General features: G+C 46.0%; 1 protein-coding gene across 1 annotated transcript in view; it reads left to right on the top strand.

Moving 5' to 3' along the window:
• Positions 1 to 23,514, top strand: part of PEX14 (peroxisomal biogenesis factor 14) — a 117,566-nt gene that overhangs the window by 81,080 nt on the left and 12,972 nt on the right. The window contains exons 4-5 of the mRNA XM_048519381.1: positions 14,894 to 15,016; positions 22,377 to 22,462. Coding sequence (XP_048375338.1) covers positions 14,894 to 15,016; positions 22,377 to 22,462 — 209 coding nt within the window. The remainder of the gene's footprint in view (positions 1 to 14,893; positions 15,017 to 22,376; positions 22,463 to 23,514) is intronic.

The raw sequence follows: 23,514 nt of genomic DNA, 5'->3' as shown, positions 1-23,514 counted from the left end.
CTAGAACACGGCCATACAGCCCGGAAACCACACAGCACCCAAAATCTTAGTGGGTTGGCCCATTAGTGACTGGGACCTCCATGTTTAGAGGCAGTCTACCTGATGTAGGGAGACACCAGCGGGAGGGTGTGGGTGCCTATTTGTCATCTGAAAAACTACTGTAGTTAACAGAAGACTAGACTACATAGACTTTTGGTCCAATCCATCATAATTCGACAAAACTACACGCTCATGGAATAAAGAAGTAAAATAGCTAAAAGGGTTTTTTTTTTTTTCAATTTCCGTCACAGCCCTTTTTTCACTGCTGAAGAGGCAAGGCCCTTTTCGGCAAAAATGCTGACAAAACCTCTGGCTGGTCGGCATTTGCCTCTGGCTATCTTTATCACATTCTCAAGCCTCCCTCCCCAAAATAAAGACAAAAGGCTGACCATCCAAACATCTCTACAAGCGGCTCTGATGTTTAAAAAACCTCTGCCATCCTTCTCGCTTCTGTTGGTCGGGCCGAAAATTGCAGGCTCTGAACGAACGAAGGAACGGAGGGGTTGTGTTTGCACCGAGGTCTGTGTGTGTGTGGGGGGGGGGGGGACCTGACCTCCCTTCTGACAAGCGAAACTGTATCTCCTCTGCCTTTTAAACCACCGATGAAATATATTTTGCGCTGGCTTATAATGCTGTGATTTATGCCGTGATACGGTTTGCGATATCTCGGTGTCCTTTTGCCTTTGTGTTGAGGGTTCCCCCCCCTTGTCTTCCACACACACACACACACAGACACACACACACACGGCTACATTTAATGTAATAGAGGTGAGTCTGTTCTCTGGGCACGGCGGTTGGGCGGATGTACCGAGGAAGAATGCCTAATATCAGACAAGGAGGGAAGCGCAATCCAAAACTTTCCTCTGTGCCCTAACCATCTCTCACATTTTTTCCCCAAAAAACCTGGAATGAGCTTTAATCCAGAATATATCTGGAACTGTAGAATAAGTAGAGGGAATAATCTGGTTGTTGTCACATGGCACAAGCACAGTTTTCTTTAATTGTGTTTGTGCGTGTGTCTTAAGACGCGTGCGTGCGTGCGTGCGTGTGTGTGCGTGTGTGTTTGGAGCCTAGGCTCATGGTCTATGCATTCTGGCACAAAGTTTGGTGTTTTTCAGTAAAATTTTCCTAGTGGTTGGTAGTGTGCCCGTTTTGGAGGACCTTGGGTCCTTGGCAGAGTATGTATCGTCGAAGGCTTTCACGGCTGGAATCACTGGGGTGCTGTGTGGTTTCCAAGCTTTATGGCCGTGTTCTAGTAGCATTTTCTTCTGCACCAGGCGAAATGTCAGGAGAAAATGCTACTAGAACACGGTCATACAGCCCAGAAACCACACAGCACCCCATAGCAGAATACTTTCTTTGCTCACAGTGAGTCCTGGGTTCAGTTCTTGGTATCTCTCTCACTAGTGGATAGAGAGAGAACTTGGAAAGCAACTGAGAGGCAAACTTTGGCCATCGTGGGCTATGTGACTTTGCCAAAAGGCAACTTCACATGTCTGTAATGTAAATTACCAAACTTTCCCAGGGCGAGAGGAATAGAATTCCCTCTGGGCAACTTGTCTTCATGGTGCTTTTTAAAGTGAAAAAAAAAACTTGTGGCACTCCACTATTTATTTTATGCTATACCATATAACAGTACACCTATCAAGCATATTTTGCCTCTCCGGCAACACTTTTGAAGTTTGTTTTCCAAAGGGAACATCTGTTTTTGCTGGACAAAGATATAGTTGAATTGGAAAAGGGGTTAGCATTTAACTGAGTAAATAAGATGCAAGGTGTAGAGAAATAAGGTAGCAGTTGTGGCTTCCTTAGGGAAAGCCGGGGTGGATTGAGTTGTTAAAACACAGCTTGGGATGTCGACAGAGCGTGTTTCTATGTAAGATCACACTGAACTGCGGTTTCCCTTTTGGGCAAAGAGTATCTTTGCAGAGGGGCATGCCCCCGCTGGCTTTTGGGTTCAAAACTGGTGCTGATCTGTTCATATTTTTGCATTTTGTTTGGGATAAGAAATAAACAAATTAGATGGGGGGGAATTAAGTAGATAGGGGAAGGAAGGAAAAAGGGGGGGCTAACTAAACCCATAAACAAGGTGATATATAATATTTTTTTTCATTCTCCTTTTAAATAAATACCGATCAGCTTTATGTTCGGAGACAATAGGAGCCGTTGGCTTAAATTTGCAGTTTACTGTATTTATGGCCGTAATATCAAGGTGCTGCTGTCGTAATTTCATGCCCCAATGAGAACTGCAAGGTCGAAGCAAATGCTTCCATCGGCATCCTGCTAACACACTAACTCATAAACAAGACCCGCCTGGATCAGGTGGCTCGGAATAATACAGGCTAATGAAATACAGCACAGCTTTCCATTACTGTTAGTTTTTACAGTGTCGTCATTACGTGTAATTTATGTTTAAAAAATTCAATTTTATACAAGGCTCTGGGAAATAGGGGTCTGCAGGTCACCCGACGACTTTTAACAGCTTTGGGGTGGGGTGGGGGGAACGACATGTCGAGGAGGCAGGAAGAGAGGAAGAGAGCGAGGTCTTGCTGCACCCGTGCTGGTGAGAAAATGCTATCCAAATAAATAAATAAAAATTGCTCTCTTTTTTTAAAAAAATGGTTATTTTTGTCCCTATCCCCCGCTAAGTGGATCCCCCTTTCCCCTTCTGATCAGACTTTTCCCCTCCCTCGTGGTTTGCTGTATCTTTCGCTTTAAAAAGCATTTTGCACTTTTTAAAAAAGTGGTCTTGTTTTCAGTTCTAGGGCAAGAAGGCCGGTTATTTGAAAGGCAGGTAGCTGTCTGCTCAGACGTGGATTTTGCCATCCATCAATCACTGGGGAGGTCCTGTAAATGGCTGGGGGGGGGGGGGGGGCAAACAGGGCCGAGGAGAAGGAGATACTTAACAACCTTTCCCAAACTCTCGCCCCCTTGACATTGCTGTCCTCGCCTTCGTTTGCGCCTCATTTTATTATAGACTCCGAAAGCTCAGCCAGAGAGGCAAGACTCATGCCAAGATTTTTATGCCAAAAAGGAACAGACCCGCTGCACTTAACTCTTCCATCCCCGGCTGCCTTTTTAATTGAATTTCCTCACAGTTACTCGTTTTTGCTTTGCAGAAGGAGCAGGAAATAAATGTCCTGTGAAATCTGGAATTCAAGTCCAGTTCTGTCAACTGGACAAATGGGACATTTGTTCCAGGAGCTCTTCTAAGTAGTGTGGCCACGCAAGATGGGTTGGTAAGAAAAACCCTGGTCAGGCTAGACCCCCTGTCCTGTCCTGTCGACTTGGCATTTGGTTTTCCAGTTATGGCTGCTCCATTGCTTCAGGCAGGTTTGGTTTCTGGAAGTTGGAAGTGGACAGTTGCAGAACAATTAGCTTTTGATCGTTGTCCAGTAATCTTCAGTGAAGCTGTGATCTAGATGTGGTTCCAAGCAACTCCGACATCACTCGAGATCCCATTATAAGTTATGATCTCGGCTCCCCTTGACTTTGCCGAAACCTTGCTTCACTCATTGTTGCAGTTGTGGTCCCGCATATCTTACGATTACGTTGTCTGATTTGGGAAAGGAGGTACCTGTGATAAAAGTCTACCTTACAAGACTGCTGTAGGAGTTACATTCCCCCCCACTAATGGTGGACCCCCTCCCCCTACTTCCCTGGCTGGCCCACCAGAATCCAAGCTTCAGCACTTTGTAGAAGTTCTGCAAGGCTTGCTTCTTTTGGCTGATCTTTGGGAGCTCCGGTTCACGCCGAGGAAGGGTGGAGAAATTCCAGTGGGTTTAGCAAAATTGCATTCTGTTCAGTTGGAGTGTTTATGCTGTGTTAATCTACCCTGAGTCTTTGGGTGGAATGGGGTGTGTTTCAATAATCATGAAGGGTCGGATCCAAAGCTACACGGACGGCAACGTTGCAGAGGCAATTTTCCTCTCCCGCAACAGGCACCAGCGGGCTATGAAATTCCACCAGTGCGGGTCCAGGGACCCCCCACCCCAGACCAGCATGCAGAGTGACCTAAAGCAGTGCAGAAAGGAGAGGAAGTCCCTCCCTCCCTCTATGAAAATAGCCTTCGTTATCTCAATTTGCAGAAGAAAGCGGTCGTATGATTTTGGCCTAGCCCTCCTCTTCACTTTGGAGGACACTGGAGGCTGTAGAGCATCGGATCTGGATATTCTTTTTTGAAATTGCTTCCATGTAATTGTTCCATCAATTTCACTTTGGGTCCAGCCCTACATGTTTGAAGTATTTTGAACACTTGGGGAGAGCGCTGTGTAAATGTAAATGTGAAGGTCAGCCGTGCAATTGAGCCATGCCTGGAGTCTCAGCGAGAAAGGTGGACTATAAATAACCAAATTATTACGTCCGCAGCCTTCTGGCCTTTAGAAGATGAGTTACATGAGGATTTTGCATAGTTTGACACAGTTTCTGCCACCATGTGTTTTACTTTGTAGCTGTACATGGGGTTGGGAGGGCTTGATGGAGTTGGGGTGGAACCCAGAAGTTCTCCTTTTGGACCAAGGAGAAACCAAAAGAAGACTGGAGTGAACTTCACAATCCTGAAATACCTCAGGAAGTCTCATGAGGCACTCCAAGCATAGTAATTCCTCAAGCAATGATTCTGCTTCACTAAGTGTCCTAACCTGTCTCTCCACCTGCACCCCCGCCACCTCAACTGAGGCATATTTGGAGTAGCAAACTTCCTTTGCTTCCTGCCTTATGGTTGTTTGCCCACTGCTCTGACCCTGTAGGGCCTTAATGGCGTGGCCAATCCCGTTCCCACTTAAAATGTCAAGGCTTACTTACTCTGTTTCCCAGATATGATGTTAGACTCAAAAAAGGGGAGATGCTTCCTTGCTAGTCACCTGCAGATAACTCACACTCGCCCTAGGTGACCAGGCAAGCAGCTATTTGTTGGTCTGTTGTAAGCAGTGTGGAGGTCGCTGATTCCAGATTCCAATATGTGTGGCACTTCACAGAAAGAGGAGGAAGGGATAATTGGGAGAAGAATCTGGGCGCGTTCCACCTACAGGTGGCCTGGCTCACCTTCTGTAGGTGGGTGAGGGAATTAAGCCATTGTGCCAGTTAAAGGATTCACAGGAAAGGTGAGTTTTGAAGAGGAATTAGTGCCATATTCAATGGAAGATTATGATCTTGCAGTTACGTTGCATAGAACTTTTTTTTTAAAAAAAAGAAGAGCATACTTAACTTGCGGAACTCGCTGTCACAGGGTGGAGTGACAGCTGCGAGCTCGATGGTTGTGGAAGAAGATTAGGCAAATTCCTGGAGCGGAAGAGGTCTGTCAATGAACATTATCCAAGATGGCTTAAGGGAACCTCCTAGCCAGAGGTAGCAGACCTTTGAAGAACAGTTTCTCTTGAACAGGGGTCTGTAACCTGCAGCTCTCCAGATGTTCATAGACTACAAATCCCATCAGCCCCTGACAGCATGGCCAATTGGTATGCTGGCCATGCTGTTTGGCCATGCTGGCAGGGGGCTGATGGGATTTGTAGTCCACGAACATCTGGAGAGCTGCAGGTTGCAGATCCCTGCTCTAGAGTTGTGGGTTTCCTGGAAGCAGGATACTACTCAAGACAGACTTCTTTCGCCTTTTCTCGGAGGGAAAGAGGCTATGCGCCCCACCCCCCCCAAACTCCCTTGCATGCCTCTGCTAGCGTGACTAAGACTGGGCTGCAGCTGCAGCAAGATGGGGGGGGGGGGGCATGAAGCGAAAGTTCAGCCCAAATCAGCTGCCTGCGTGAAGAGGAGGATAAATGCACAGGGACATTTTTGTTGACCTTCCTCTTTTTTAAATATAGAACCTGGAGAGAGATTAAATTGACCTGACAGGACTTCTTAGATCAGAGGACACTGCACCTTTGACCCTGCCGAAACGTATTTTAAACTCTGCTGGACCTTTTGCCTTCTTCCAAAGGCCAGCTTGAAGGAAGGATCGAGAGAACCACCTGGCTTTTAGGAAGGAAAACAATAGGTTTGCACGCGAAGGACTAATCAGAAGATCCCCTGGTTCATAGCTGTCCTCTGGTATTTTTCCTCTCCGTTCACCCCAGCTCTTTAATGTGGGAGTGCCGAACCACCTTGTCAGGCTATTGTAAAGTTCAGGAATATAAGATGGAGGGGAAAACTCTGAGAATATTAGGAAGTTCTGTATGCACAAAACGTGTCTGTTCCTGGCGTGCCTTATCACAGCTTCTGTTTGGGTGTGAAGGTTTCCGCAATGATTTTTTATTGGACTCCTGTTCCTCTTCTTCTGGTGTGACCTGTCAAGGTGGAAGCCGCAACTGGGATTTCTTTCTCAATAACTGATTCCAAACCACGGTTTAAATCTGGCAAACCCCGTGCTCCCCCATCAGTCCAAACTCGAGCCTACAGGTTTGTGAGTAATGTCTGAACACAGCCGCAGTGATTCTGTGCCCAGAGCACAACTGAATTCATGTTCAGGAGCGGCACGGCAATATTGTTCCTCGATAACCTGGCAAGTGGACTCAAAAAGCACATCTCACCACCTGGGGCGGTTCGTTGCAGTTCACAGAAATTCCCATGGACTGGATTTATGTCAAGAGCCAGGGGGCTTGCACAGCTTCTATTGAAACTTGGGGGGAAAGGGGGGGGGGTTTCAAGAGCAACTTGCAGGGTCTGAAATGGGGAGGGGTGAGCTGGTTTCCTTTCAAAAAGAAGCCAAAAAGCTTGGCTCACCTGTGCGCAATTAGGGGCTTCCTGGATCTAGGACGGTCTTCCTGAGCCGGTAGACCAGATGAAAGAAATGGGGGCTGAGTGGGGCTTAAGAGTGAAGGTGGAAAAGAGCCCTCCCCCCAGAGATAAGGGACTGCAAAATGTGGAGTGTGAAGGCAAGAGATTCAGGAAAGAGGATTTGTGTGGGCAGAGATGTAAGATTTGGGAAATATTTCAGCTCCAAGGGCAACCCTGTTTGTCTGTTTGTTTTTTTTCTGGAAAAACAAATCTTGTACATTTTTTAAAAAGTAAAACTCTGCTGTTTTGGTGTGTTTAGGAAGTTTAGTTTTATTCCAACAAATACTTGTACGCGTTCTCAGTGTTAAGAGGTAGAGCTCTTTCTTTGTGCCTGCTGGGGGGAATTGTTGGGAAAAATAAAGAGTTTCAAAAAGGAATCTGTTGTGATAAAGGAAATGTCAGCTGCCTGGACTTAAGAGCTGCCTCCTCTGAATGCAGCCAGCCCTATTCAGAAACTTATTAAAACTATACAAAAACCTGCAGCACTTGTTTAACCAGCAGTGGGGACTCTGTGTTCAAGCAGGCTTTCTGTTTCAAATGACTTCCCTCTCTGGGAAAATGCCTGGCCTTCTCCCTTTGCCGGAAAGATGGGGCCTATCAGTAACTCTGGATACTGAGCTAATCTTTGGATCAGTTCAGTGGGATGTTATCTTTGTACGCAGCAAGTCACAGAGTAACTGTGGACAAAATTAGCTCAATAAAGTGCATACCCTGTCATTTAAGCTATAAATAATAGATCCTTTAAAGCACACCCAACAACTTTTTTTCCTAATCTGAGTGTGTCTGGAAGATTGATGCTTTCCAGTTCTGAGCTTTTTTTATTTTCATGGACTTCAAGCAGAACTGAAATTGTGCACAGACTGAAACCATCTTCTCTGCTCTTCCATATGTCAATGTGTTTCCCAGTGTTTCTCCAGACTGATCCTTCTATTTCACATGCATCAGGGCTTCTTGAGTCCTACTGACTGCGAGGGAAACAGGATATAAATATTTTAAGTAAACTAACTCTCGGAATCTGAAGCTGGTGGTAGGACTTCAAGGTGTAGTACATCTTATTTTGAATCCCCCATACTCAGCAAGTGTGTGCTGTGTTTTCATTTGAGAAACTGGAGTCTGAGCCCTCCGGGGGTAGGGCAGTTTATTGAATGAATGAATGAATGAATGAATGAATCAATCAATCAATCAATCAATCAATCAATCAATCAATCAATCTGTGGTGTTCAGAAGTTGGAATTACCCGACTGTAAATCAGTTGGCTTATGTTGTTTTCAGAAAGTGTTTTGAAGGTGTAAAGGACAGCTCACACAACATTTGTTCTGGCTTAACTAACATTTTCCTCCAGTTTCTCAAATGGAAACACAACACACACTTACTGAGTATGGGGGATTCAAAATAAGGAAGGCCGGGTCAAATGCAGATGGAATGCTACTTTCCATAAAATATGAGCCATATTTTGGTGATAATTTGGAAGGGCTGTGAAACGGGCCAGAATATTTTCCCTTCGTTGGCTTTGGGATGTTATGATGTGGCTAGATATGGTCAGCGACATGGCACCATGACATCATTCACCATAATGGCAACATGGTCCCTGATTGGATGGCTTTCATGGATAAACAAACAAACAAAAAACCCTTCCCTTCCCTTTAAAATAAAGCCCGATGTAATTAGAAATTAAACTGAGCAAAACATTGTGAAAAGGTAAATTTTGGGGTGGAGTGGAGATTAGAGGATATTTTGAGCTCCTTGAAATTCTGTGAAATTCCAGCTCAGCCCTTAAAACCTTCCCGGAAAAGAGAGACCGAATAATTCTGTTGTGATATCATGCAGATCAGTGCTACTTGACCTCTACAGACAACAAAAATATCTCAAGGTGTTAAGAAAATAAAGGCTAATCCGTCCAAAGGCAGCTCCTTGCTACAAAGGGGGGGGGAGGGAGGGAGGCAGAGAGGGGGGGCAGGTCACGTTCTGTTTTCCTCGCATCCTCCTCTCTGTCTCAGTCCTTGCTCCGTACCCTCTGCGGTTATTTTATTCCTTGCAGATAGCAATCAACTGGAAGGAAGTGTGTGTCTAATTTGCATGAGATTATTTAAAACAAAAAAAAAAGTCTGCATTAGTCAGGGTGATGGTAAACAACGCCGAGGAGCCATGCCTCCTTATAATATAGCCGTGGCTCAGCTTGGTTTGCTAGGCGAGATGTAATTCACTTACAATCGACAGCTTTCCTTGTTCCTTTTAACCTTTTTGGATCCTGGCCGGTCATGATCTTTTCCAGGAGATCTGAAATGTTTGCTTCTTGGGGGGCTGAAGGAAAGCTGAGCAGTTAGGTGTGACCGTAAACAATTCTACTGGGAACCAATTCTACTGGGTGGTCCATTTTTCTCAGTGACCCTAGGGAAGGCAGAACAGACTCAGATCCATTGATGAGTCAAATTTCCAAATTGAGCAGATGCATTCTTTTTACTGGAGCAGATGATATTACTAAAGGGGTGCAAGCTTTCCAGCTGCACAGAAGCCTTCTTCAGTCGTGCCTGAAAGCTAGTCTCGTTTCTACTTGGAGTAAACTACTTCTCTGCCTCTCTGCCGAATGATCTTAGGGGGCAGAACGCTTTGCACCACTGAGATTCAGTGGTACAGGGGCCCTGCCAATCCTAAATCTTCCTCCTTTCTGATGCCCTTCTTGGTATATGGTCCCAGCTGGAGATTGTGGTTCTAGCTGAGGCCCAACCATCGTATCTGTAACATGCCTTTATCTCTTCCTTACAGTCTTATAAATTATGAACGAGAAGTATCTGTTTTGTTTCTGGCTGCTGTGATATAAACGAGGATGATGTAATCCACTTTGTCCCCATTGGGGAGAAAACTGGGGTAAAATTGAAGTAAATGAATAGATCGTATCACAATGAAGTGGGTTGTAGATCCTCTGGAGCCGCTGGGACCTAGTCAAGCATTCCTTTCATCTTCCGCCATCATTGGATACTGAATTTCTACAGTGGCTTTAGATTACCTTTTGATCCAGTCAAAGCAAAGCGCCATTTACGCTCCCCTGTCCACTTCAATATCATTTGGTCATCACTCCTAGGCTGCCTGCATTCATCTATGGTTAATGATGGTTTTATAAACCGTGCTTGGATCAAACCCCTGTTAACTGTGACATCTCCATGTACAGAACCCAACAAACCAAAGTTTGTTGTCTGGTTTGAATTCACAAACCACAGTTTCTTAAGTAGCTGCCTGGCTGCAAATATGGCTGTACAAGAAGGAACATCCTCCTTGCTGGTAGTTAGAGGGTGGGAAAGAATTAAATAAAGGGGTTTTATGCACACGACAGGGTTTGTTATAAAATTGTTATATATTGTGGTAAAAACTGAAGTTGTTCCACAAACTGGGGTTTATTACAACATCAGAATACAATCTTTCTCTGTGTGTGCTGCACTCTAGATTTCTTCCCCCTCACTTTCCATTTCAAGATGAGACCCTCTCACATTCTACCCAGTAACCTAAAATTGGACCACCTTATATAAGAACTGTATTGTTGGCTTGGAATGGGATCCATCTAGTCCACTATTCCATTGCCAGAAACGGTCAGGCCAGTGGTATCTGGCATTCAGAGGTATACAGTCTGTATCTCTGGAGCTTTTCCCATTGCCTTCTTAAGAGGATTCCTAATGCAGTGCTCTGTCTAATCCTATTGTCACAGGCTAATATGACTAGATTAATGGAAGAAACAAAATTTTTATCCCACCCAAACAGAATCCGAGCAAAGCGGGCAGGCGAACCATCGCCGTTATTTCCCGTGCTTTACAAAGCCTGACCTGTAGTTTACCATAAAATCTTCAGTGATAACATTTATCGGATGAGCTCTCTGTGATTGGACGGTGGGGAAAACGAAGCCGTCTGTCCGACTGCATGTGAGATTTGTTTGAGGGGCTGTGGCTCAGTGATGGAGAATCTGTGTTGGTGGTACAGAAAACCTCTCCCTCAGACCTGACTGACTCTGATAGACCAAAGGTCTGGTTGGGTGTAAGGCAGATGCATGGGATCATGTAATCGCATTCCCAGAATTACCTTCACTGTGAGCAGCAATGAGAGGGAAATTTCTGACTAGCCTCCCAAATGAATCCAGTGGGACTTTGACCTCAGCCGACAAGATTCTGGCTCCAAACCTTTTCAATTGTGGCTTCCAAGGTTGTGGGACACTTTCCCACGAGAGCTTCATGTACGTTCCTCTGTGTTCTGCCAGGTTCTGTGGCAATTGACTGAAATCGGATGGAGGGTCCATCCAGTGGTGGGATCCAAAAATTTTAGTAACAGGTTCCCATGGTGGTGGGATTCAAACTGTGGCGTAGTGCCAATGGGTTTGGGCTGGGGCACAACGGGGGCGTGGCCAGGCATTCCGGGGGCGGGGCATTCCTGGGCAGGGCTGTGGCAAGGATGCAGCCGCTGCGCCAGTCCTTGGGCGGGAAACAAATGCACGCAGGCGCAGGCTGCCACGCACGCTGGTGCACCTCCTGCTAGACTGCTTCAAGTTCTGCGTGCTACTGCTGAGAGGAGGGACAAAAATCACGTGGCAAAATCACCAATTAGTAACCCCCTCTCGGCACACACAAATAATTAGTAACCTACTCTCGGGAACCTGTGAGAACCTGCTGGATCCCACCTCTGGGTCCATCTCTCTCTGTTGGACCTCCCCCCACCTGCCCCAGTCTTAGTCAACCAGAGTGTTTGAAGGTTCTACCTTCCCATAAGGTCCAAGAGTGCGCGGCCAAGAGCTTTCTCTGCAGTAATCTCAGTCCTTGCCAACGGTTCTTACAAGAGCTGGGTCACTAGCAGATTTTGTGCAAGGAGCAAAAATCTGGTGGTCTTTGAGTGACTGTGCTTCACCTTGCACAAGCTAACCAGTAATTGCAGCCATTTTGCACGTGATCTGTACCAATTTATGCACTTCGGTTTTCAAAGGTGCGACCACCTACCCCTTTAAAGTCTCTTGAAACAGGGCAGCTTAGAATGTTAATTAGCATTTTTTAAAATGCTTCCTTTCCTGAGAAAGGTCATCTTTCTCCTGGCCTTACGTGGCCATCTCCACTTTAGCAAAATCTTCTTCTTCTCCCTCTGCCCCTACTTCCCATTTTTCCTAGTGAGCACTTTCTCCCTTTCGGAAATGGCAGAGCATCTGCGCAGCTTTCTTCACAGATGTTGGTCAGCAGCTGGCTCTCTCTCTCTCTCTCTCTCTCTCTCTGTCTCTCTCTCTCTCTCCTTTCTCTCTCTCTCTCTCTCTCTCTCTTTTTGCTGGCCAAATCCTTTCCATATGTTGTGGCCAGAGCAGATGGGAGGCCCGGTGTTTCCCCGGCACGCAGGACAGCTGTGTGTAGTGCCAGCGTGACCAGGGCTAGCCAAGCGGCAGCCTTTAAAACAGAGACCGTAAACTTTGTTTCTGAGAGTTCTGCCGGGGCCTTCCTCTGATCTGTTCTGTTTTCTCTTTTATTTCCTTCTGGTCTTCTGCATCCCTTTCATGCTAATCACAGTCAGACCTGATTCTTTCCTCCCTCCTCTTCCCCTTCCCTCTTTTTTTATTTCTGCATTTGTCATAAAATAAAGCAAATTATTCCCATCTTCAGAAACGATCTAGACTAATTAGTCGTCTAACCCAATAATTAGGTTTTTGTTTCTCTGTCTGTTTTCCTGCATTATTGTTAGTTTTCTCCCCACTCTGGGCTGTTGTTGATCCTTTTTTTATATACCATTACAGATTAAAATGAGGCACATTTGCAGTTGATGGTATATGTTCTCTTTCTTTTCGGGGTTTTTTTCGGGGTAAGAATGCGGAATTGCAATAGAAAAGCTACTTCAAAAGCAGCAATAAACTCAAAGATAAATTAAGGAAATTGAATGAGCCACATTTGGAAAGTGGCGTCGGAGGCTAATACTCTGTCGCTTAAGGTTAAATTGCAGCAGCGAAAGGAGTCCCCCACCCCCAGCCTGCTAATCCAGATTTCGGGAAGCAACATTTATCTGCCAAACTTTTTCCTAGGGCTTTGTTCGGGACCCGGGCTCTTGAGGGCTGGGCCTAGTCTGGTCGTGGAAAATGCCGCCAAGTTGCAGCCAACTTCTGACGATTCTGTAAGGTTTTCAAGAAGAAAAGGCTAAGAGGTGACATGATAGCCACGTTTAGATATCTAAAGGGATGTCATGTGGGTGAGGGAGCAAGCTTGTTTTCTGCAGCTCCAGAGACTAGGACCAGGAGTGATGGGTTCAAGGTGAAGAGATTCCACCTGAACATCAGGAAAAACATCCTCACAGTCAGGGCTGTTGGACAGTGGAATGTACTCCTTTGGAACGTGGTGGAGTCTCCTTCTTTGGAGGATTTTAGAGAGAGGCTGGGTGGCCGTCTGTCAGGAGTGCTTTGATTGTGTGTTCCTGCATGGCAGGGGGTTGGACTGGATGGCCCTTGGGGACTCTTCCAACTCTATGATTCTATGACAAGAGGTGTTCAGAGGCAGTTTGCCATTGGCTTCTCCTATGTCCGTGGTGGCGAACCTTTGGCACTCCAGATGTTACAGACTACAATTCCTATCAGCCCCTGCCAACATGGCCAATTGGTTGCATATTACATGCTGGCAGGGGCTGATGGGAATTGTAGTCCATAACATCTGGAGTGCCAAAGGTTCGCCACCACTGTCCTATGTAGTGACTCAGGTCTTCTTGGTGCCCAACTCAGGGATATTAGATGCAGTAATGATGATGATACTTAGAATCTCTCTCAGCCTTTAATGGCTTCTTTTCCCGCCCCCCTGTACCACCAGCTTCAGATTCCCATTATACTTCGTTCTCGTTTTAAAAGCATGTCTTGGGAAAGAAACTGGCACACATTAGCATATAATGTGCATTCACCCGTCGCAACCTTCTCGCAGCGAACCCTGTGATTACTCGGGTAAATTTAAGCCTTGACCACTTGCTCTTTCTTCTCCCTAACGAAGTAAGGGCAAGATGTAGAGAATGAATCGCAGGTGTGATTTATTGCTGCCAAGATCCTCCTCCATCAGACATCAATCCTTCTTTACGAATGAAATACCAAGTGCATCTGAATAGGAACACTAAGGTGCCCGTCAGAGCCCAAATGGAAACCTTCCAAAAGACAGCAAGTGGAAAATGGATTCCCTTGTTCTTCAGTGGGTACTTCTGATCAGTTACGAGAACGGTGGAAACACGGAGACAGTATTTCTGGCATTATTAATTGTGTTGCCATCGGCCCTTCTAGCTCAACATTGTCTTCTCTGGTCAGCAGTAGCTGTCAGTGGTTTGGGGCACAGGAAGTTTTTTTTTCCAGCAAAGGGCTGGCGGGGATGCTGACAACTAAACTTGGGAACTTCTACTTGCCAGGAACGTTCTCAGCGGCTCAACTGTGGCAGGTGCTTCCCAAATAACTCTAGTATCTGCACAGTTCCTGCTAGAGGCCAACTTGCTGACAGTCCCTGGCCCCTCCATGATGCGGCTGGCCTCCACTCGGGCCAGGACCTTTACGGCGCTGGCCCCTGCCTAGTGGAACACTCTTCCTTCAGCTGTCCGGGCCCTGCAGGACCTTGGTGAGTTCCGCAGGGCCTGTAAGACGGAGTTGTTCCACCGGGCTTTTGGGGTGTCCAGCCACTGAAAGTGCCCCCCACCTCTCCCTCCTTTTCATTATAGGTAGGGTCCATTCCATCTAAAGGACCCACTCTTTTTTCTCTCCCCTCGGGAGGGTCTAAGAGGGACTTTGCGGGCATTGCTGTATTATGTATTAATCTGCTGCGTTTTAAATATGTTATTTAGTGATTAATTGATATTGATTTTATGTTTATTTGTATTTGAATTTTATGTTGTCCACCACCCAGAGCCCTTCGGGGGTTGGGCGGTATATAAGTTCGAAAAATAAATAAATAAAATAAAATAAAAATAGTATGACCCGCCCTCCACTCCGCCCATGCTCCCATTTTCTGCTCGATGGTCTTTTATCTCTTGCAGCCTTTCCCCTAATCCAAATATAATTCTAGCTAGAAATGAGAACAAACACAACGGTGAGATGAATGATCTGCATGTCCTCTTCTCCCACCAGGGCTGACGGATGATGAAATTGAAGTCGCGTTCCAGCAGTCGGGCACTGCCAAAGAGGACCCCCAGCCGCAGAGCCTTTCTACCCAGCTGGTGCCAACCCAGCCCCCTCCCCTTGCGCCAAACAGTAAGTAAATCCTGAATAGTCAGCAAATATTCTTTAATTCCTGGCACATTCCAGCCCCTCCTGTTTCTCATGCAATATTTTATGCCTGAGTGCCAGCACTGTGTAGTTTGCTGGATGACCCTGGGCCCGTCACGTACTCTCAGCCTAACCCCGTGGTGGCGAACCTTTGGCACTCCAGATGTTATGGACTGCAATTCCCATCAGCCCCTTGGCTATGCTGGCAGGGGCTGATGGGAATTGTAGTCCATGAACATCTGGAGTGCCAAAGGTTCGCCACCACTGGCCTAACCTAACTCACAGGGTCGTTGTAAGAATAAAATGGAGATGAAGAGAACGGTGTAAGCCCCCTTGGGTTTCCATTGGGGAGAAAAGCAGGGTATAAATGAAATATTTGTTTTAAAAAACTGTGACATTCTAATCTTCGTGGCTGAGGAAATATTTGAAAGTGGGGAAATAGTTGCAGGATTGGATAAAAGGAAGCAATTTGGGAAAAAAAATAGAGGAAGGAAATAAAAGGCAGCATTAAACTTATCTCTCGTGATTTCTAAGATAGCAGTTTCCCCAATAAAATTAGCAGGAAGCTCTGACGATCCTTCAGCTTCCGCCCTTGTTCCATGAAAACGCGAAGCACATGAATCACATGCAGCTGACCCACCCTGTTATGTGGCAGCCCTTTGGATCAAGATGTAATTCCAAGCAGCTTTCCCGAAGTGGATAAAAAACATATGTTCAACTTAGTGCAGGGGTTTGCAACCTGCGGCTCTCCAGATGTTCATGGACTGCAGTTCCCATCAGCCCCTGCCACCATGGCCAATTGGCTGATGGGAATTGTAGTCTATGAACATCTGGAGAGCCGCAGGTTGCAGACCCCTGACTTAGTGGAACACAGCAAGTGGCACAGTTCTTGTTAATCCTGTATGTTTTGCAAGCGGATATAGGTACAGCATGCCATATACCTGGCTTGACAGTTGTCCATATGAAAGAAACCTTGGGGTCGTGGTAGATCTCTAGCCTGTCGTACAGCTGTTGACAGCTGTGTGGAACAGGATGTTGGTCTGATCCAACAGGGCCCTGCTCACCTTTACATGCTTGTGAACGTGGTCCCTGCCGTGCTGTACTGCTGCAAAAAGGGCAAATGCAATCTGAGGTTGCAATTTTAGGTTGCATCAGGAGAAGCATAGTGTCCAAGCCATGAGATGTAATAAATCCACTGGGCTTTACACTACACATTACACTCATCTGGAGGATGGTGTCCAGTTCTAGTTGTTGCAGTAGTCAGTGAAGATGGTTGGGAGTCTGGAAAACATACTGGGAATTGTTAAAGCAACCGGGTCTGTTTAGCCTGTGGAAAAGAACACTGCTGGGAAGCTGTGATTGTGCTCCAAGTACCTGGAAGAAGGCAGAAACTGTAGAGGGCAAGACTAGCTCTGAGATGCTTCAGTCCTAGGAGGAGAAATTTCAGTTGGACATAAGAGCAGGGGTGTACCTGCCAGAGGGACGGGGGGTATCCCCTGTCCCTGGACGCCACCCATCAGGTCACGTGGGGCTTGAAAAACCACCACCCCGAAACCTGCTGCGGGCCCACCGATCACCCCTCAAGGGGTGCCCGACGGGGCTGCAGCAGGCTGCTGACTCCCCCCCCCCCCCAATAGAGTCGAGGGGTACTTTGGCAGGCTCATGGCAGGTTGCCGGCCCGGTACCGGCTCCTCCCTTCTATTGGAGGCCAGCCACTGATGGGGGGGGCAGCAGTCTGCTGCAGGGAGGCGCCCCGCCCGGGGGGGGGGGCTGGATCAGGTGTTCCCCTGGGCGCCATTCCCCCCCCCCCAATTTGCCTCTGCACAAGAGGGTACTTTCTAATGGTGGGGGTGGGCTCTCTCCCTCACTGAAGGTCCTGCATCAGAAGCAACAGCTTTGGATTCCATGCATTCGGCAGGGCATTCAATTAGATGGCCTCAAAGGGCCCTTCCAACTCTGCGATTGTATAAAACTCCGCCATGGGGTGTGTGAGACTGAAGTGTGGGGATTTAGTACTCCTTTCCGTCTGTGGCTCCTCTCCAGAGGCTCTTCACGTCTGGCCTTTTGTGGTTCAGTCCAGGAAGAACTGGCACTGTGCTTTTATTTCCCATTTGAAACAGAGTTGTTGCTTTAGTGGGTTTTTCTAAGCCACTGGAAATTGTGGCTTTCATCACAACTTGCGGCCATGAATTCCATAAGTTAATTGCATGTTCGCTTTATTACTTTATGTTGTTGTATTTAAAAAAAAGTGTCTTTTGGCTCTATAGGAGCTCTCTGCATCTTACAAATTCCATAAATGAAAGTTAAATCCAGTATTGTATGAAGAAATATTATTATTGCCTTGTTAATTACTTTCCTCTGCATTTCTTGTCCTTGGAGGAGAAATATCTAGGGAATGTTGAGAAGTTAACATTGCTTGTTTGTTCCGAAGTCTTTTGCAGAAAATTCAGAAACAACAGCAGTGTTAAATAACTTTTTTATTAGGACAATCAAATTGTCCCAAAGAAACCAGCAAGCTTTGGAGTTTGCCAGAACATTTTTTCTCAGGATGATTAGTCAGTACAAAAAAAAAAAATTAGAAGTGGGGGTTGGAGAAGAAAAAGATGTTTTCGTGTACGATGGAACAGCCCCAAATCTGTATTTTATAATAGACTCAAAGTGAAGTATAGGAGGCTTTGCAGACTTGGTGAGAGCAGGGGATGCTGGGAACATAACAGGTCTCAGGATACACTGAACAGTGGTAGAACAGAGCAGCAAAACAGGGACACACACACACACACACACACACACACACACACACACACAGAGAACTATTTCAAATCCATCTCCAACACCAGTCAGAACACCCAATTGCAAGGCATAGTGAGAAAGAAAAATGTGCAGATCGTTTATATTAACAAAGTTGGAGATTAATTTTATTCGATGCCCGAGGTCCGTGGTGGCGAACCTATGGCACTCCAGATGTTCATGGACTACAATTCCCATCAGCCCCTGCCAGCATGACCAATTGGCCATGCTGGAGGGGCTGATGGGAATTGTAGTCCATGAAATCTGGAGTGCCATAGGTTCACCACCACGGCCCTAGGTAGAGAGTCTATAAAAGCCAAATTGGGTAGTGTCACATAGTGGTTGGAGGCATGTGGCTCCCATGTTCTGCCCAGAGCTTTCAGATGTTCAGTCTGGAGCAGGGGTCTGCAACCTGCGGCTCTCCAGCTGGCAGGGGCTGATAATTGTAGTCCATGAACATCTGGAGAGCTGCAGGTTGCAGACCCCTGGTCTGGAGGATGGGTGCTTGAGTGTCTCGGGTCAGGCTGACTGAAGGGTGGTTGATGGTTTCTGGCTCTCATCCCTGGATTTAGTGTTGTATCTTTGTGCATTTAGATGTTTTTATTGAAGTGGTCTATAATAGAAGGAGAAGAAGAAGAGTTTGGATTTATATCCCCCCTTTCTCTCCTGCAGGAGATTCAAAGGGGCTGACAATCTCCTTGCCCTTCCCCCCTCACAACATACACCCTGTGAGGTGGGTGGGGCTGAGAGAGCTCCGAGAAGAGCTGTGACTAGCCCAAGGTCACCCAGCTGGCGTGTGTGGGAGTGCACAGGCTAATCTGAATTCCCCAGATAAGCCTCCACAGCTCAGGCGGCAGAGCTGGGAATCAAACCCGGTTCCTCCAGATTAGATACACGAGCTCTTAACCTCCTACGCCACTGCTGCTCTCTAATAGTGTTTTAAACGCTGTTTTAATGCTGAAATGTTTTAATGTTTTGATTTTTGCTGCCTTGAGGACCCCGTGCGGGTGGAAAGGTAGCATAGAAAATGTTTTAAATAAAATAAATAAATATTGGCACTGGGAGGGGTTGGCTTTCCTTAAGAACAAGCCCAGTATGAGAAGCATCAGAAGTCACCAGACACTCTCGCACAAGTGTCAAACTCGCAGCCCTCCAGATGTTATGGACTACATTTCCCATCATCCCCTGCCAGCATAACATCCGGAGGGCCACGAGTTTGACACCTATGTATGGTCATCCCCTGAGGTCCTAAACCCGGACAGTGTTCTTGGACATTTTTTCACTTTCTTTTCTTTGGAATAGCTAAATGAAAGAATTCAGGAGGAAGGCATTCCCGAATATTTTTTAGAAGATAATGCAAAATCAAGTTGCTTTGCCTGAAGTTTTAATGGAACTTTGACTTGGACAGAGTTTTGTTAGTGATTGACATATTCATGCGCAGTCGTAAGTTTGATCCTCTCCGGTGGCTAAGGACAATCACTTCTCTCCTTCCGTGTTAGTTCCTCAATTTGCACACGTGTGAACCCTCCGCCTGGGAGCCTGTACTTTTGCCAAGAGGTGTCAAAACTGCTTTAAAAAAGTCCCCACCCTCCAACTCCTTGATTTTGATTAATATAGAGAAACAAGACTTGGGCTCAGGGATAATAAAACTGATAAATGACATCTGAATTACTTGTAGCTGTAATTTATTACATAAAATATCTTTTATTTGACATGCGATTAGTTGCTGGAAGCATCACTCAATCTGACTAGTTTAAACACGCTCCAAAAGTGTCCCCCCCACCACCACCACTTGAGGAGGAAGGAGGAACGCCAAAACTGTCTACTGCCGGCTTTATGAAATACACTAATCCAACAGTGAGGACAAGTTTGACGCTAAGTGTTTAAATGATTGATGGGGTTTGTATATGCTATTACCCACCTCCCCTAACCCCCTTCATTACATGCAAATTCCAGGGAGTCCCTACACACAGGTGTGCCTCAAGTATTTGTGTCCCCCCCCTGCGGTGTTCTCCGGCATTTATGGCTCTCATTTAGGAGCGATCATGTGCAGACAGACAAACTGAGGTTTGCAAACAAGCCAGGATTTGTACCTTAGGTCTGGTAAGCCAACCAGAATTTGTTGCATAGGACATGGCTTACAATATTGTCTGAATGCAATCTGTATATAATACAGAGATAGAGGGGGAAAGAGACGGGCATACATACAAACATTTCACCTGTTGAAAGTTAAGAGTCCCATATCTGGAAAGGCTGAAGGCAAAAGTTGTGATCCTTGTCCCATATTAATCTAAAACCTCCCATCTTCAATCCCAACCGAGGATTATTGTTTGGTAATTGCATTGATGCATACCAAGTTTTGTAATTTCCTTTAATTTATAGGTTTTTTCCTTGATGCTATAACCTTGGACCTGTTTTCTCCCAGACACCGATCTGAATTGACTGGAAGCAGAGCAGATTCAAAATAGGGCAAAAGGAAGCACAATTTAGGATCAGTTGTGGCTAAACGTAGTGATGGCAATAGGTTCAAGTTTTTAAAATGGGATTTAAAAAATTTGTGATGGATTGGTGTATTAAGAGCTATTAGGCACATTAGCTAAGTGAAACATCCGTGTGTAAAGGCAGCATACTTCACAATTACATTGTCAAAGAGAAAATGAGCCATAGAGGTCTTTTTCCTTTGTGCCCTGATGGTGAAATTCCTAGGAGTACCTGGCTGATCTCCGTTGGCAGCGGGATGCTGTGCTTGGTGTCTTTTTGGTGTGATCCTTCGGGACCGAGAATTTTAGCACTTTCCACATTTGTTGCAAAATTGCTTTGTTTTATCCGGCCTTTATTTAAATGCTTGAATGAAGCACTAGTACAGGGGTGGCCAACCTTTGGCACTCCAGATGTTCATGGACTACAATTCCGATCAGCCTCTGCCAGCATGGCCATAGGTTGCCCGCCCCTGTACTAGTATGTTAAATCTCAAAAGCTAAGCAGGGTCAGCCCTGGTTAGAACTTGGATGGGAGACCACCCAGAAAGTCCGAGGCCCCTTCTGCACACGCATTATCACACACACACACACACACACACACACACACACACACACACATGTTGGACAACTCTCTTGGCAAACACACAACTTCTTTGCCTTGTGGCGACCTTAAAATGTTTGTGGTACAGAATTAGGGAGGTTTGCTGCAATGAGTCCATTTAAGACCTTGGGTTTGTTCTGGTCGCAGAAAACTGGAAAGCATTTCTGTGCTTTCCCTCCTTGAACCAGGAGAGTTTTGGAGCCGTGGCAGAGACTGTACCCTTTCCCATAGGTATCCCGTGTCCTGTAACATCAGAGAGTTTGCTGCAGAGTCCTTGCTGGGGTTATTTTCTACCAATTAGCGTTTCCGCTCCTTTCTCCTCTGCCTTTATTTTTTGCCAGAAGACAGAATTGTTTCACACATCTCTAAAATGAGTAAAATGGCATTTCAGCTCCTTGTCTTTATAGACTCTCTGAACTTTCGGAAAGATCATCCCGGTCCCTTTTCATTAATAATGAAAACCAGGGGGCAATAAAATGTTCTTAGTGCGAGCGTTACAGGAACGGAGGGAGAGATGAAAGAGGTGAAAGGGCGAAGCTGGTGGAGTTTTCTGTGTGGCGTTATGGGGGGACCCACAGGTGTCTTCGATTCCTCCCAGAGGACACAACAGACGGTGGAGCAGAGGAGTGGTGCCTAAGCAGAAAGTTGGCACAGTTTTTAGGGGGTGGTTCAGGCTTAAGTAAGTCCTTAAAAGTCGGGATCTCAGTGCAAGACAAATTAAAGAGACAAATTTGGAGTTTGGACTGGGAAATTTAGAGTTAAGGCCAAGGGTTAAAATTGTTTATGATGGGTCTAAAAGAACTAGAGCAGCATGTACTTTTAAAAAATAATCAGTAAATGAAAATACATTCTGCTGCCCTTTAATCTGAAGAACGAGACCCACTGAGATGTTTGCAAAGAATCATGCAAAAGTTACTAGTCCACATGAATTATGGATCTCTTGACTGCCTAAACATATCATATGTGGTACATAGATAGTATGAAAGAACACCCCCCATTGCTATTTCCCAGCAAACAAAAGCATTTCTTTCTTGTCACCTGCAGACAATTATTGTTCACCCTAGGTGAATCACACAAGTCCATAAGGTTGCACTCTTCAGACCTAGCTAAGGAAATGATATGCTAAAACAATTTACCCATCAGTAGAGACACAAAAACAAAGAGATTTGGGATTGTGAACGAAATGAAATTCCCCAACTCGGTAAGGGAAAAAGTAATGTTTCAAAGAAATTGCAGGTGGAAAGAACGTGCAGGTAAACATCCTGAACTGTGCTCCACAGGGGGGATGATTGGAATGCAACAACACCAGAAACAAGCTGGAATTTGGATGCCCCTGTCCAGATGGTCCAGTTTTCTATCACGTACCCAGGACACGTTTCTAGTTTTAGTTCAGGGGGCTGCCGTCTTCTTCCTGACTCAGGGGGAAGCAATAAAATAACTCCAGTCTTTCTCATTACGCCTGTCTCTGTCCATCCAGGTCCAGTAAATTCCAGATGGCGGGATTATGGTGCTCTAGCTATTATCATGGCGGGTATTGCATTTGGCTTCCACCAGCTCTACAAGGTAAGTGGGACACGGAAGAGGTGCAGAAAAAAGTAGTAATTAACATGATCAAGGGTTGAATTGCCTTCCTTACGAGGAAAGGTTAGGGCCTTTGGGGTTTAAAAGAAGGGGACACTGAGGAGACTTTAGTAAAATTATACTGTGGAGAACAGGACAGCAGGAACTTCTCTCTCCCTCAGCCTCTCATAAGACTCAGGGCCCTCAGGGAAGTTGATGAGCAGTAGACTGCGGTCAGACAAAGAAAATATGTTCTTCCCCTGTTTTCTGGTAAATCACAGCCCCTAATTTTTGCTTTATGGGAATCCCTTCCAACACACCTCTGTATTTCTAGAAATGTACTACCTGTTGGGAGAAGAAGAGTTTGGATTTATACACCACCTTTCCATCCTGTAAGGAGACTCAAAGTGGCTTAGAAGAAGAAGAGTTTGGATTTATATCCCCCCTTTCTCTCCTGTAAGGAGACTCAAAGGGGCTTACAATCTCCTTTCCTTTCCCTCTCCAACAACAAACAACCCGTGAGGTGGGTGGGGCTGAGAGAGCTGCGAAGAACTGTGACTAGCCCAAGGTCACCCAGCTGGTGTGTGTGGGAGTGCACAAGCGAATCTGGTTCCCCAGATAATCCTCCACAGCTCAAGTGGCAGAGCGGGGAATCAAACCCGGTTCTCCAGATTAGAGGTTACCTGCTCTTAACCTCTACACCACGCTGGCCTTTCTCATCCTGGCTCCCCAGGGAGGTGCTGACAGTCCAAGATGATGCTGAACTGATAGCCTGACTTCGCAGAGAGTAGATTAATACATTCATGTGCATGTTAATGCCTGGTGAGGTAAGGTTGTGCGCATGAGCACTGAGGCTCCAGGTGGGTACGCAGCGCACACTTCCACTCACTGCAGCTGCTGAATATATTTTGGAACTGTTAATACCCCGTAGGACAAGAGGATCCTCTCATTTATCCTCAACAACAAATTCTGTTGTGTATAGCTTTTAAATCAGGGGAGGACAGGCTATTGCCGAATAAATGAAAATGAACTCAGCATGCCGCAAACAGAGAACA

Source organism: Sphaerodactylus townsendi, linkage group LG16 (assembly GCF_021028975.2).
Source record: "Sphaerodactylus townsendi isolate TG3544 linkage group LG16, MPM_Stown_v2.3, whole genome shotgun sequence".
NCBI lineage: Eukaryota > Metazoa > Chordata > Lepidosauria > Squamata > Sphaerodactylidae > Sphaerodactylus > Sphaerodactylus townsendi.
The sequence above is the reverse complement of the archived record's forward strand: the minus strand, read 5'-3'. Positions and strand labels throughout refer to the sequence as shown.